This window comes from Diadema antillarum, unplaced genomic scaffold (assembly GCF_040938485.1).
Source record: "Diadema antillarum isolate AM-2024a unplaced genomic scaffold, OU_Dant_1.0 seq00000488_RagTag, whole genome shotgun sequence".
Taxonomy (NCBI): domain Eukaryota; kingdom Metazoa; phylum Echinodermata; class Echinoidea; order Diadematoida; family Diadematidae; genus Diadema; species Diadema antillarum.
In genome coordinates, this window is record NW_027271450.1 from 160 (window position 1) to 14,560 (window position 14,401).

Below are 14,401 nucleotides of genomic sequence, written 5' to 3' on the forward strand. Positions count from 1 at the left end.
CTTCTTGGCAGAAGACTCCTTCTGTGCCACCCTCTGAAGGAAATGGACATCAACGCTCTCCTTAACAGCTTCAACCTTTGTCCGTCCCATAAATGATGTTAGGCGGTAATGAAGGCATCCAAAATAGCGACCTTGTTCCATATACTAGTTGTATTTTGAGACTGTTATGCTCCTGTCAACTCGGTAACTACCAAGGTCAGGCAGATGCTACAAAGTATTGAATATAATAAGATGTTAATGCATACCTTGGAGGAAAATTTTTTGAGCTAAATGTGTCTTGCAACCAAATCAAGGTTCCCTTAAATTGATAGCAATGCTGTTGTGGCATGAAAGTAGTAAACTGTGGCAGCTAACTAATGTGCCGTCCTCCTTGTGTGTCCTTGTGTAATTGAGAGTTCGAGTCATTTGACCTCATCGGCAGCGTCAGCATTCAGCCATGGTGCCTGCCTTTGCCGTGGAAGTGGATGGGGGACCAGAAGCTGTGAAAGGTGTTAGATGATGATGTGAGCAGACACCAGCAGACACTGGTTGTCTGTTTGTTGCATTGTAGCCAGGACTGGATTTATGTATTGCAGGAGGAGTGAGATGAAGCAGCTGAAATTGGGCCAAGTGTGATTGCTGTCATCAAACTCTTTAAAAAGTAATCACTGACGTTTAGAGGGAGGATACTCCACACTGGGTGAATCATCTTCAACAGGAGTTTATTTGACACTTACATTGGTAGGCAAGTGTGACAACTCCCCTCATCAGCTTTCTGTAACTACAGTCAAACTCTTCACCTGTGAAGGGGAAATACTTGCAGTTTGCATTGGATCCATGCACTCTGCAATGTTAGTCAGGATATTGTGTCATTCTTTTTATTTGCCCGTATTGGACCATCTGCAATGATATTACTTGGTATTTTAACCAATTAGAAAAAAGTCGGCCATACACAAACATGTTGATATTGTTGCTTGGCAAACATAGAAAAAGGATAAACTGGGCCTACAATGTGTGTACTAGACATGGCAATAGACTGCTAGGTGAAACTACTCATTGCTTGCTATGCTGGAAGGTCGCTGCTTCAATTTACTTATTACCGAATCCTTCGAATCATGGTAACCACTAAAGCTGCATTAAAACTTTTGTAATAGTTCAAACTACAAAAGTGTGTTATGTTACTGTAGCTGCTTCTTCTTTGTGTGCTGCCCTCGACTTAGATGAGAGACGTCTTGTTTGACTGAGCATAGTATGGTTTAACGTTTCATTGTGCGACATTTGAGACTAAGTACATATTTTATGTGTCTGAATGCTCGTATACTAAAATGTTGTTTGATTACAATGTATGTTGTGTAGTCATACATGTAGATATTGTGAGCATTATAAACTACAGTATATGACTTGTACATGTACTAGCTAGTATGGTCTTTTTTTTTTCCTTGTGAATTTTTTTTAATGCACTAAAGATAGTAAATAGTGTATAGATATCATCAATAATGTGCACAAGATACAATCTTTACGATGTATAAAGTCCAAACTCTGCGAATTGTACAAGGGACATCCTGTGCTGCGTGTTGTATAACTAGAAAAGCGCTTTGAGAGAGTGCAGACCTCCACCAAGCAGCTCATTTCCACTCATGCAGCCATGCTGAAAATCACCCAATTTCCCAATGATAAAGATGCCTTGTGTTTACATCTACCTCATCAGCTTCCTACTGCATGGCACCTCAAGCAGAGCACACGCTTTAGGGCGCGTATGCAGCTTGAACTCCCGTTCATTCACCCTATCTGCCAAAAAGATTAGAAAGCCCTTCAAAAATTCCTTAAAATTCCCTGGTCACTACCAAATTTAATCATCTGTTCCTTGTGTCATCATTAATTTTTGCTGTAAGTTTCATCCAAATCCATTCACAGCTTTTTGAGTTATTTTGCAAACAGACAAACCAACCAATGAAAACAAACCATAACTTCCTTGGTGGAGGTAAAGATAGAAAGATTGCAAAGATTAACTTGGTGTCATCATAAATTCTGCTGACTCTTTATTGATTTGCAATGCTGCACACTGGCACTGGTCTGACAATCCAAACTAGTAAATATCACTGTTGGACCAGTGACTTTTTCAAGAATGGACCAGTAAAAGATGGAAAAACTGGGTACTTCCTGGTCCGACAGGCATGTTGGACCAGTAAAAAAAGAAAAAAAAAGAAATGTATTTGTGTGCAGCCCTGTGGATTGGTCTGGAGCATGGTGTGTTCTTTCCAGCTCCACAGAAGATCTCACGTTTAATTGTGGTGCATCGTAGGCTGATTTTCATGGTTGGTTTGGTAATCCGTCTTCTACAGGGGGATGGGGATATTAAGACAATACTTCAGTAGGATGTCATGAATACCATGTTACCATATCTTTTAAGTTTTAAGTTTTATTCTGCAATGATCACCAACTCATTTTGGTTTACTCTTCAGGTATGACGGATGTGAAGGAAAACATCAACGTAGACCAAGAGGCAGTCGACGGCGGTCAAGAGGCAAAAGGCATGAAGCGGTCAATAGACGATACGGATGAAGATATCACTGATGTTGGTGATGACAACAGTAAGAATGACCAAAAGGAGACGCTGAAACCGCGGCGAAAGAAGAAGAAAACGACTCCGGGACCACGCCTACCAAAGAATGCTTTGATGCAGCTGAATGAGATAAAACCGGGACTGCAGTACAATACTGTGTCACAGACTGGCCCTGTGCATGCCCCAACATTTGTGGTGTCGGTTTCTGTGAATGATGAGACTTTTGAAGGAACTGGCAGGAGCAAGAAGGCAGCAAAGATGCATGCTGCCGAGTTGGCCTTGAAGTCATTCATTCAGTTCCCAAACGCCAGTGAAGCCTACCAGGCTCTTGGGAGGTATCAGATCCAGGCAGACTTCACATCCGATCAACCAGAAGGCTTCAATGTCTTTGATTTGGAAGTGAATCGTCCCGACACGCCGCCCGGCATGGCAAAGGCAGTGTTGGGAGACAAAACGCAGAATAGCCCAGAGATTACAAATGGCAAGACACAGCAAGACCCAGATGTGGCTTCCCCAAAGCCAAGGGATCTTCCAGCAGGAAAGAATCCCGTCATGATTCTGAATGAACTCAAGCCAGGACTGAAGTATGTGCTGGAGTCGGAAAGTGGCCAGAGTCACTCCAAGAACTTTGTCATGTCTTTGACCATTGATGGCAGGGAGTTCCAAGGCTCAGGGCGCAACAAAAAGCTGGCCAAGTCAAGAGCAGCCCAGGCAGCTCTTATTTCTCTCTTCAACATGAACCCCGTCCTAGCACCAGATCTTCAACCAATGACCAACCAAGAGACCTCTAGTCATGCCCTCGCTCTGGCCGACCACGTCCACAAACTCGTCCTCAACAAATTTTGTGAACTGACCAATGGTTTCCAGTCACCCATTGCAAGGAGGAAAGTTCTTGCTGGCATTGTGATGACTCGCGGCGAGACTCTGGAGCACTCTAGTGTCATCGCCGTCTCCACGGGAACCAAATGCATCAATGGAGAGTACATGTCTGGACAGGGCCTGGCGCTGAATGACTGTCATGCTGAAATCATCTCACGCAGGTGTCTGGTCAGGTACCTCTACTCTCAGCTGGAGCTCTACCTTCAGAACCAGGGTGAGAAGTCGATATTTGTTCCAAACCCCAATGGGCAGGGCTACAAGCTTCGTGGTGAGATCAAATTCCATCTGTACATCAGCACGGCACCCTGCGGGGACGCCCGCATCTTCTCGCCCCACGAGTCGAGCAGTGGGGAGGAGCCCACCCCTGACAGGCATCCCAACAGGAGAGCACGAGGCCAGCTGAGGACTAAGATTGAGTCTGGAGAAGGCACCATACCAGTGAAGTCAGGGCCATCCATCCAAACCTGGGATGGAGTGCTGCAGGGGGAGAGACTTCTTACCATGTCCTGCAGTGATAAATTAGCCAGGTGAGAAATAGGAACCATTAAATTATGCTTACCTCTAGCACATGATTGATAGTTTGACTTGCTTATATGTATCTGAAAATATGTTAGAACATTTAGCCAGTTTTAGCCATTTTTTAGAAGTTCTCAGGATCTTATTATAATCGTTATATGAGATATTTTCTCTTTTTAAAGCATTTCATTTATGTTTGATTCCAGATGAAAATGTGGGGGGTTTTGATGAAGAAAACTTTTCAAAAAGACATTGATAATGAACATCCCAATTATTTTGCTGTAATACTGTCAGAAAGGATGATATGTAGTGCCTAGATAGAAAATCCCTTACAAGGAAAATGAGATGTAAACATGCTCGATAGTAGATTTTTAATCAAGGTAAATTCTAACCAAGAATTTCATAATAATTTTGAAAACTTGAGAGTCATCAATCTTTCATGGGGGGAATGCAAGATTTTTTTAATGTATGTTTGCTGGATGCTGACCTAAAAGACCGATTTACAAAATTCTCCATATCTTTTAAATCCTATGTTGTTCCTAGCAACCAGAGAGCTTTGCCCACGTCTTCCCCAATGTTGTAACTAGTTGAATAGGATACCACACACTGAAATATATTTGAAAGGAGTGGGTGTACTGTATAGCTCCTTACTACGCTGTTGGTTGCAAGGTAAAAAAATATCACTTGAATGCATTGGTAAACTGACCTACACTTGCTCACAACTAGTTAGTAAATATGGACTATGTTATCTTATGAAATATCTTCCAGATGATGAGTTTATGAGATGTATACATTTGATTGTTTTTTTTTTAAAGTTTTACAGTGTTTTCAAGTGAGTGGGATTGCTTTCTTAAAAAACAACAACATCCCAACAAACAAACAAACAAACAAAAGCAACAGCTCATGGGTATTGAGTCTCAAGTTAACAATGTGAGTCATGATACAATACTCCTGCCTGTGCGTGTAGGCACATGTTTTATTATTAAACCTGGTATGATGTAGAGATGTTCTGGCAGGGCTTGGCCAAGAGGCAAGAAGAAACCATGACTGGAATCCAGCACAGGATCCTAGCCCAGATTGTGCAGCACATGCTGGAATTAGGTCACACACAGAGAATCGTGTCAACTCCGGAAAACCACATCAGTGTATGTGACCATAAAGGGAGCACAGTATTTTGATGACATGATCCAATTGATCATCAATTAAAGTCACATTATTCACCTCTTTTTACCCCCCCCCCCCCCCCCCCTCCCAATTTAATCTGTGCTGCCGCTATAGAAGAAATAAAGATACAGGTAGACAATTTGTCACCAAGTGAAAAAAACAAAACATTACAAACAGCAAACAGTTGTAACGAGGAGAAAAATATTTAGCTTTTCTTCAGTATGTGTAGGAAAAACAAACGTACATTATCGTATCATTGCTGCTGGTTTTGTATTGTTTATTATCTCAGTGCTGTATGGAACAGTATGTCTTGTTTAATGTATGTGGTGTCTCACGCTTTTTACAGCCACGCAGCAATAACACAAGACATGAAGTCGTAGGACCATGAATACAACAAATACCATAATTCACCATGCACATGCCAGGGTAGACAGGATATAATGGTGTTTGTAGCCATCGCACACTTCCTTTCTCTCCATTGCTGTGATTTATAGCTTAAAATTCTGAATATGCAAGGAGTGCCATTTCCCCATTTGGATCCATGGTGTGTTTGGCCTGATGGAGTTTGTTGGCACGTCTCCTTGAGTTCTGCAGGGACTGCAGTTTATTTTTAGGTCACACCAGCGACAAAGAGGCATTTGAAAATTGTTGATTGGCATTCAGATCAGATAGTGTACCATCCTCCTCTGCTAATGCTAATTCTTGTAGAAAAACCAGGAGATCTGATCGGGTGTAAACACCATTCGGAGTACACAGTGTATTTCCCTCATTTGCAGCGGTCTCTTTTCCCCATTTTGTATACTTTCCATCGCATAGTTGTAGGAGAGAGTTTCGTAGATAGTACACCCATACATAGCAATGTACAGAGAGAGTCAAACGTGACATGAGCTGTGTGCTGATGGAGTGGCGCTAGGGTATAATTGGCCAATTACTTAGCATGCTGGTGGATTATTTGAGAGACCCATGGGCTGGTTATTTTGGATACCAGTGGGTGTGTCTAGAACCTTCACCTGTACACTGAAATCATGTACATGGTACACATATGGCATTTTCTACCAGTTGCCACTATGAAGTGTGTCATGGTCTAAAAACAATATACTGGTACCTACAGGTGAAGTCACTGTGTTTGACACATTTAGATGAATATTTACAAGGTAATAAAGGGTTATAAGTATGATTTTATTTCCTCTAGTTAGTTTTTTTTTTGGGGGGGGGGCGTCATCTGTCAGAAGTGGAGTAAACATGAATGATGATAGGACGAAAGTCACAATATTGTGAGATTCCATCAGATTGCACATCTTTCATACAAATTTGTTCTGAACAATTGACAGTCCAGAGAACAATCTCAACTCTCGGAGAAAAGGCTTTTATTTCTGCAGCCCCATCTCTCTGGAATGCTCTCCCACTGAGGATCTGATCAGCAGAATCCACGGAAACGTTTACACATTTGTAAAAAGAATTTGAAGGTGCACATGTTTGCATCTTGTTTTGGTTAGATATATGTTGGATTCATATACTTAGTATTTCTGTATCTCCCATACCTATTCCACTTAAATGTGTACAACTGTATGAAATTTGCTCTGTATGACCCTCTGCACCTCAGAATAGGTCATTAAATTGATGTCACATTACAAGTGCTGTTTTTATTATCATTACGAGTATATTAGGAGGAAGCAAAATTACTGAGAAGTAAAAATTAGAAAAGAATGCAGTCAAAGTAATCATGAAATGGTTGCAGACCTCCCAACCTTTCTGACTGAAAAATAGGGATCCTTGAATTGACTCAAAAATACCGGTAGGAAAGAAAGAGCAGCTCCCGTAGGAGCAGGTAGTAAGACTATCAAGAAAAATAGGAAACTCCTATTGGACCAAGAGCTGGGAATAGTCAAAATTCAGATTCTTTCCTCCAAATTCAGATTGGTTGGGAGGTCTGTGGTTGGGTTTTCTTGCCCAATTTGTCTGCAACACTGCTTACTGTCAGAACGTGATGAAAGAGTTTCTGATTGCAAATGAGTATATCTGGTATTATTTCAACCGCAGAGCTGTATTGGGCATTCTTGTTATCTCATCACTAGTGGAAGTGGGTAGAAATATTGTCCCCTTTTGTAGAGTTGGAGTGGAATGATTGATAATACATCAATGATACAGGAAACAATCAACTTGGCCAGACCTTGAACAGTGGCCTCATTTTGTACAGCAGTTACCCTAGCACGTACGCAAACCACCACAAGTTTTTTGACACCTCTTTCCGAGAGCTCACTACTGCAGTAGCTGAACTTGATTGTCACTCATCTAAAAAGGAGAGGAAAAACTAAAAGAATAACAAAGAGGAAATACAAATTCCTGTGTAAAACAAATATGCAGTGTCACATAGAAGTGTGGTACAGTTGTATGAAAGCATTTGCTTCACAACAACATGTTTAGGAGTAGAATGTGGGTTATACAGCAGTGGAAAATACGGTGTTGTAAAAGTAAGTTTATTCCAGTGATAGATGGTATGAAAGTCCTGTGTGATTCTAAAGTCATGACCGATATCAAGTTTTGTAAGCAATAAGTACTCCCAGCTCCACATTGTTATAAGGCTTAGGACTACATTGAATGATGAATGTACATTGTAAGTGACCATTTCTGGTGCATTTTAATAGTATGTGTTATTTAGGGCAATTTATCGATTCAGCCAGTCTTGTATGCTGTTACACTTTAACTGCTCGTATTTTTCCTCCTATGGAAGTCTTGTGCAAGGGTAAAGATTGCATTTAATACTGGAAATTGATGGTTGTGTACTGATTCAAGGGGGAGATCAAAACTTTGCAGGGCATAGGTTAAAGGGAAAGTGGCTTTGCTTGAGGAAGAGATAAAGTGTAGAAAAATGCTCATTTTTAAATGTTGGTGACATGTAGTTTGTGACAACTTATTAATTCTAAACGAACTTTTTTTTTGTACTAATGCCATGTTGTCTTCCTTATCATTTATCTATATTGGACCAGATAGTGTGATCAGTTAGAAAACTTCAGAAGATATGACAGGATATGCAGTGTATATTATTTGCATGCGCAGTATTTTAAGATTCACAGGCTCTTGTAAGAATAGCCAAGTATGATAGAGAGATACCAGTACACTGTCAGTAAATGGAGCAAGTGTTCCAGGTGCTGCAATGTTCTATCCTGTCTTCACTGCAAATGTAAACAACCAGAAAAGCTGCCCACCCGACTCTTCTGTAGCTAATGATGACATACAGTATATCAGTAAGTTTGTGTGTTTAGAATGAAAATCCTTCATACAGATGCAGGAGAATTATACAAAATCACGTCATGAGCTCATTAGTACTTGTTGCAATTGAAACACTGATTCTGATTAAGCTTTAAAGTTTCAAGCATGATAACTCATCAGGGCACACCTTAGCTGCCTGTCGAATAAAAAAAAAAGACTAATAGTCACCAAATTTGCTTATCTTCTCCTCTTTTTCAGGTGGAATGTGTTAGGTGTCCAAGGTTCCCTCCTGACCCACTTCATTGAACCAGTCTATCTGAGTAGCATCATCCTCGGGTCCCTCTACCATGCAGACCACTTGTCGAGAGCCATGTTTGCCCGTCTGACCCAGCTGGAGGAGCTACCCAATGGTTTCCACCTGACCAAGCCCCTGCTCAGTGGCATCAGCAACGCTGAGAGCCGGCAGCCAGGCAAGGCACCCAACCACAGCACCAACTGGACCTTTGAGGAACCGGGTCTTGAGGTCATAAACACGACCACTGGCAAGAACGAGCAGGGTCATCCATCACACCTGTGCAAGGCCTCCTTCTATAGCCTCTTCAAGATGCTCTATGGGCGTGTGTCGTCCATCGTACCGGTGCAGCCCACCCCGCCACAGTCCTACAGCGAGGCAAAGCGCGTAGCCCAAGACTTCCACCGTGCCAAGCACCTCATGATGCAGGCCTTCGAGAAGAATGGACTGGGAACGTGGATCAAGAAACCGCTTGAGCAAGACATGTTTGAGTAGAAAATGAGGGCTTAAAATCACTGTGGGTTATTCTCTGGTGTACATTTTGTTTTGTTGTTTTGTTTTGGGGGTTTTTTTTAGAAGGAGATGGGACTTTGGGAAGCATTTTGCTTTCCTTTGCTGGATTCCATCAGGCAAATCAATTTTTTTATGTGTTCTGTCAACCTTTAATGATATCGCCAGGCCAGCCAGCACAGGTTTAGAATCTGCCTCTGTTGTCCAAATTAAAAATGTCGACTGTACTTGCCTGTGACTTTTACTTCTTCAAACAGGCCTTTCCTCAATATTTAGCTTTAGTTTTGAAGGTACATTTCAAAAACTTCAAACTGCTATGTAAGTTGACAGCAAAATCCTACAGGATAATCAAATAGGATAAAGAAAAGTTCAGAAATTTTACTCGTGTATAAAAGGAATGAATTCTCAATTTCAGTTGTTTGTTAGTATGAAACAGTTGGTCTTGTGTCATATAATTTTTTGATCACAGGAATAAAGTTTGTTAGGTTCATTGTGCCAAGATGTGGCTGTGGTAGGATTTGCTTGTTTTATTTTCCAGTGATTTTCTGTGCTGGTATTGATTCTAGTGGTGCAAATTTTTGTTTACTTACAATGAATGTTGCAATATCAGAACTGTTTTAATCCTGCAGAATGGCCATATTTGTGCACATATTTCACTCTTGTAGCTGTGCATGATAATTTAATGAGCAGCATGTTTGTATCTCCTTTGAGGTACTGTCATTTTCGGTCTATTTCTCCTTATATTTGCTGCATGTTCTATTGTTTCAGCTGTAATGTCCAGTCTGCGATTTCAAAATGTCACAATATTCTGAAAGAGGTCAGTCACACGTTTGAGCAGCAATACCATTATATCAAGATTTCGAGCTGATGGAAATGGCTGTGTGTGTACCTACCTACATGTTGGTTCATTAGCTCAATATGGAAAAAAACAAAAACAAACAATGATGCAAGCGCCAAAATTTGATACTTTATCAGCATTATATTTAAATGTTTGCCTTTTTTGTATGAAGTACATCCATTGTGTACATATGTAAATGTAGTTGTGTAAATATGTAATGCCTCAATCCTTGACAGTGACAGAGCAGATGTTGTCTATAAGGAAAATTACGTCTTGCGTTTGCCTTGGTTTGTGCATATGTGAAAAAGTTAGCACTGTATAGATTGTAAGGCACACAATCAGACCAAGTATTTCCTGTGTAATCTAGAAATCCAGCAATGATTGTGAGTTAGGTTACATGACCACTGACGTGTTAAACAGCAGTAGTCATACACCATATTCTCATCTTATTTCAGCTAGGTTTACTTCATGGTTGCAGAATTTTAAGAACTTGGGTTCACCACCGTGACAATTATAGATTCTAGCAAGATTTTTGAAGGCGACACCGCTAATTTTACTCCTCATTTGTTGACAGAAAATTAAATATTACACCACTGACATTTATCACTTAATCTGTTGAGAATGGGCTGATTTTGCTATAACAGGCATTCCCCATAGACACCTGCCCGAGCATGCTCAGGACTAGTCTTCAATGGTTTTAAGATGAAAACAGAAAGAGGAAACGGCTGTAGGTGTTGTCTATGTCTATGACGCATTGATAAAGATCATATCATGTCATTTTCCCCTTCCCTGTCCATCAATGGTAATTATGGCAAATTGTCTTTTCAAAATATACTGTAGTGTGTAGCAAGCAAAATCTAAAGTACAAACACAAGACTAATAGCCAACTCATAACACGTAGAGCCTGGACTGGAAAAGCTCTTGTGAGTCCCTTCTAATCTTAACATGTATGTTATGGTTACTGAACAGCAGGTTACTCATGTTGTATGTGAGAAGGGGTACTTGGAGGTAGACTTTATTCACATGAAACATCCAGGAGGTATTTGCAGTGAGTAAAAAACCAGATCACGGTAAGGAGACACCTCCTGATGTAGGCCGGGTGCGTGGTATCCCCTCCTGCCTCCATGTGGGGTAATTGACTTTGGTCTAGGAGAGCTTCGTTGGCAGTCATCCTCAAGTTATGCAGCTACGTGTTGGGATGCTCGCTGTCTCGGGTGCAGGAGAAATTTAAGAAGGAAATACCGCTGTACAATGTATGTAGCTAAAGCCTTGCAATGCACATATTGAGTGAAGCCCATTAAAAATTCCTTTCCTCTCTGTAATTGTACTCTCTACATTTATTTTTTTTTTTGTAGGACTAATTAGAATATTTGCTTATCTATAATACAATTGAAACATGGATTCTACTCAAACCCAAGGACAATACCCAGTAGTGATTGTTCCTGCAAACATTACGTACTTTTATACATTTCTGGCTGCACCTTGGAAGACTAAATTAATGTTACTCATTAAAGTGTTCACAAACTAAGGGTTATTAGTATTTTCCACTTATGGATGGGACTGGAAATGGAAAATTAGTCATAAAATGTGTAGAGGCTTGAAATTTTTTGTGACATCTTTACTGGAGTGTAGAAATATTCTGGAATAAATAGGCCAGTGCATCACTTTCCACCACCCATCTAATAATGAATATTGACATCACATACTTGTGGAATGGTCGGTATGTTCTGGCGATGCTGACCCCTCCCACTGCTCTCGCTAATCCCACATACCTCCACGGTATCACATCCGTGCCCATACTTCCTTTGGGGGTTTGCTGGTAGAAATTTCCATGTGGTGTTATGTTGCCCCAATGTGTTGTTGCTATGTATAGCGCTTGCCATGTGATGTGTTGTTAGGCATATTGGGATGTGTATCACGCATGTGTTGTCTCCCTACTCGTGTTCGCTGATTACAGCACCAATATTCCCACATGGGTCCTGTTATTACTTAGCCTACCCTCAGACTTTTCTTTTTTCATCAGCAAACGATACAATATTAAATGTCTTCTGTATCTTAATTGCTGCTCGATTATTGGGGGAGGGATGGAATAAACAACTATTTTGTTTGTCTTATTTGTGATTTTGTGATTGTGATGAAGGAGTTGCATACCTTTACGAGCTGTTATTTTCACTATTTTGTGAATCACTGTTGGGCCCAGAATTTAACAACACACGAAAACAGCATCCTGCAAAAATGTCTGTGACCTCCTCGCTCACAAAAATATCTGTAAGCGAGAGTGACAGCTTCAAGTGTTTTGAGATTGATGTGAAAATGATCAGTAACTCTTGTTGCCTGTACGAAATGAAACTCGCAGAAAAGACCGAGATTATGTAGTATGCTGGGTGCTGTCTTTGAGACTTTGTCATGTTGAAATTACAAAGCTTAAACTTTGAGACTTGATGGAAGGCTACCCATCACACGTGCATCTGTTTTTGAATGTATTTGTAGCAGCGTTTCAAGGATTCAAGCATGTGAGCACCAAGTGATGTACACCACAGTAGGAGGCAAAGAATGTTAATGGTAGTTTGATATTTTAAGCATTTTATGGCTGTCACTCATTAATAGTTAATAGCAGAGGATCTTGTACGCCAGTGTATTTGAAGTTTGAAATATTATTGATGACAACATGTGTCTGTAATATTGAGGAATTGTTTAAAGTGATTTTTGTGCTGGCACACACACACACACATACACCCCACCCCACCCCACATAGTTATGGATGGTAAAGGCAGAATAGATGGCAAAAGAATTTCAAAAAGTGTGGGGGGAAAAATTGTACTAGTGATTGCATTTTAGTGTCAGAAAACAGAAACAACACTCACACAAAGGAATGAATTAGGGGCGGGGCTGGATGTTGTGCGTCATATGAATCACTGTCTGTACCCTGTCAGAAATTTCTCTGTTTCAAGGCAGTTTTCATCTCTGCAAGGTCTATTGATGGAAGACATGTCTTTACTCTTAACTCCACAGCTGAATATCATCTTTTTTTTTTACTGTTCCTATGTCAGACTTTCTCGGTCGATTATTTCTTTGTTCAAAGTTTATGAGTGCGAGTTCAGTTGTTTACCCTCAGTCTTGGGGGAAAAATAAGATTTATATTTCAAACTTATTTTTTCATATGTGTTGGTCAGTAAATCTGGAAAATATTGTCATGGCCAAAGCTGAAATCATATTTATATTCAAAAAGCATTCCCTCTATTATTAGCCTGATAGAAAATGTGTATCTCTTGCAGTGAGTAGTGGTTCAGACAGAGTCCTAGAGTGTTATTACATACTATCTAGAGTTCATCGTAGATGAAACGAGGGTTTGAAGAAGTAGTGATAGGAAACATGTATGACGTCACCGTTCAAGATACAACGCTCTATATAGGAGCAACAGTAAAAAATGATTAATGAACGAGATATCCTTGTGTGTTCATGAAATAGAGTGCGTTCCTATGCAGTGTGTTACATAGCAACCACTGTATATTCACATGTCCAGATGATACAAGTACAGGGACAGCAAGTGATATAGATTCTGTGGAAATAATTGTGCTTAAAGTTGGAATATCCCTTTTGCAACCCTGAAAATTAGATTCCTTTAATAAGGTGGTATATTCTAGAGGTAGGTAATTCAGACAATTTCCCCTAACCACTGGATATGATGGAGGGGGGAACAGTACTTTAGATTTCCAAGGAATTTATTCAGACCCAAACAAATTCCAGCTTGTTATTCTTGTTACAAAAGGGGAGCGTATTTTCAGAGTGTCATAGGGTCGTTTTTTCTTTCTTTTTTTAATATTGTGAGGTGTGTTAATGTAAGATATACACATGTCCATGTGTGGAGACTCTGTTCTTCAAGCATGCCAAATTTTTGCAAAAGGGATATATGACCTTTAAGGTCAGAGGAGGGTCGTGGAGATAGGAGGTATGAGTATGGCTGGGTATGTAAGTTGTGTAGGGGTATTACTTACACCCCATGAGAAATCAAATATCCCAGTCATTGGGTCAGTAGTTTAGCACCTCCCTCAGCTAATGATATAGTCCCTTCATAGATGAGAAACTCTATACCACTCCCTCGTGAGGTAAGGAATTACCTGATACATCGCCCTCCATAGACAAAGTAGCATATTAGTTGTGTTTTATTGTTTTGGTTTTTATGTAGTGATATGTTTTATGTTTTATAATGATAGTTCCATGGAATTGAATTTGTGAAATTTGCTGACTGTAAAGATATTTTTATTTTTAAGATTTTGATAATCATGAGTAATCAATCCATTTTTGTTTATGTTTTTGTATTGTTTGTTATCCATCTTGTTCATGGATATATAAAACTTCACTTTAACACTGAGCTCCATTTGATGTGCTGTAAGAACATTTGTGACCCATCTTGTAACTTTTTTTTTTTGGGGGGGGGAGGGGGACTAGG

The 14,401-nt window shown here is 40.2% G+C and overlaps 1 protein-coding gene across 1 annotated transcript; it reads left to right on the forward strand.

The window, feature by feature from the left end:
• The first annotated feature begins 2,445 nt into the window (after window positions 1–2,445).
• Window positions 2,446–10,061, forward strand: LOC139733705 (double-stranded RNA-specific editase 1-like). The gene is made up of 2 exons (XM_071644519.1): window positions 2,446–3,948; window positions 8,570–10,061. The coding sequence occupies exons 1-2, from the start codon at window positions 2,513–2,515 to the stop codon at window positions 9,096–9,098; spliced, it is 1,965 nt and encodes a 654-aa protein (XP_071500620.1). The 5' UTR covers window positions 2,446–2,512; the 3' UTR covers window positions 9,099–10,061.
• Window positions 10,062–14,401: the final 4,340 nt, after the last annotated feature.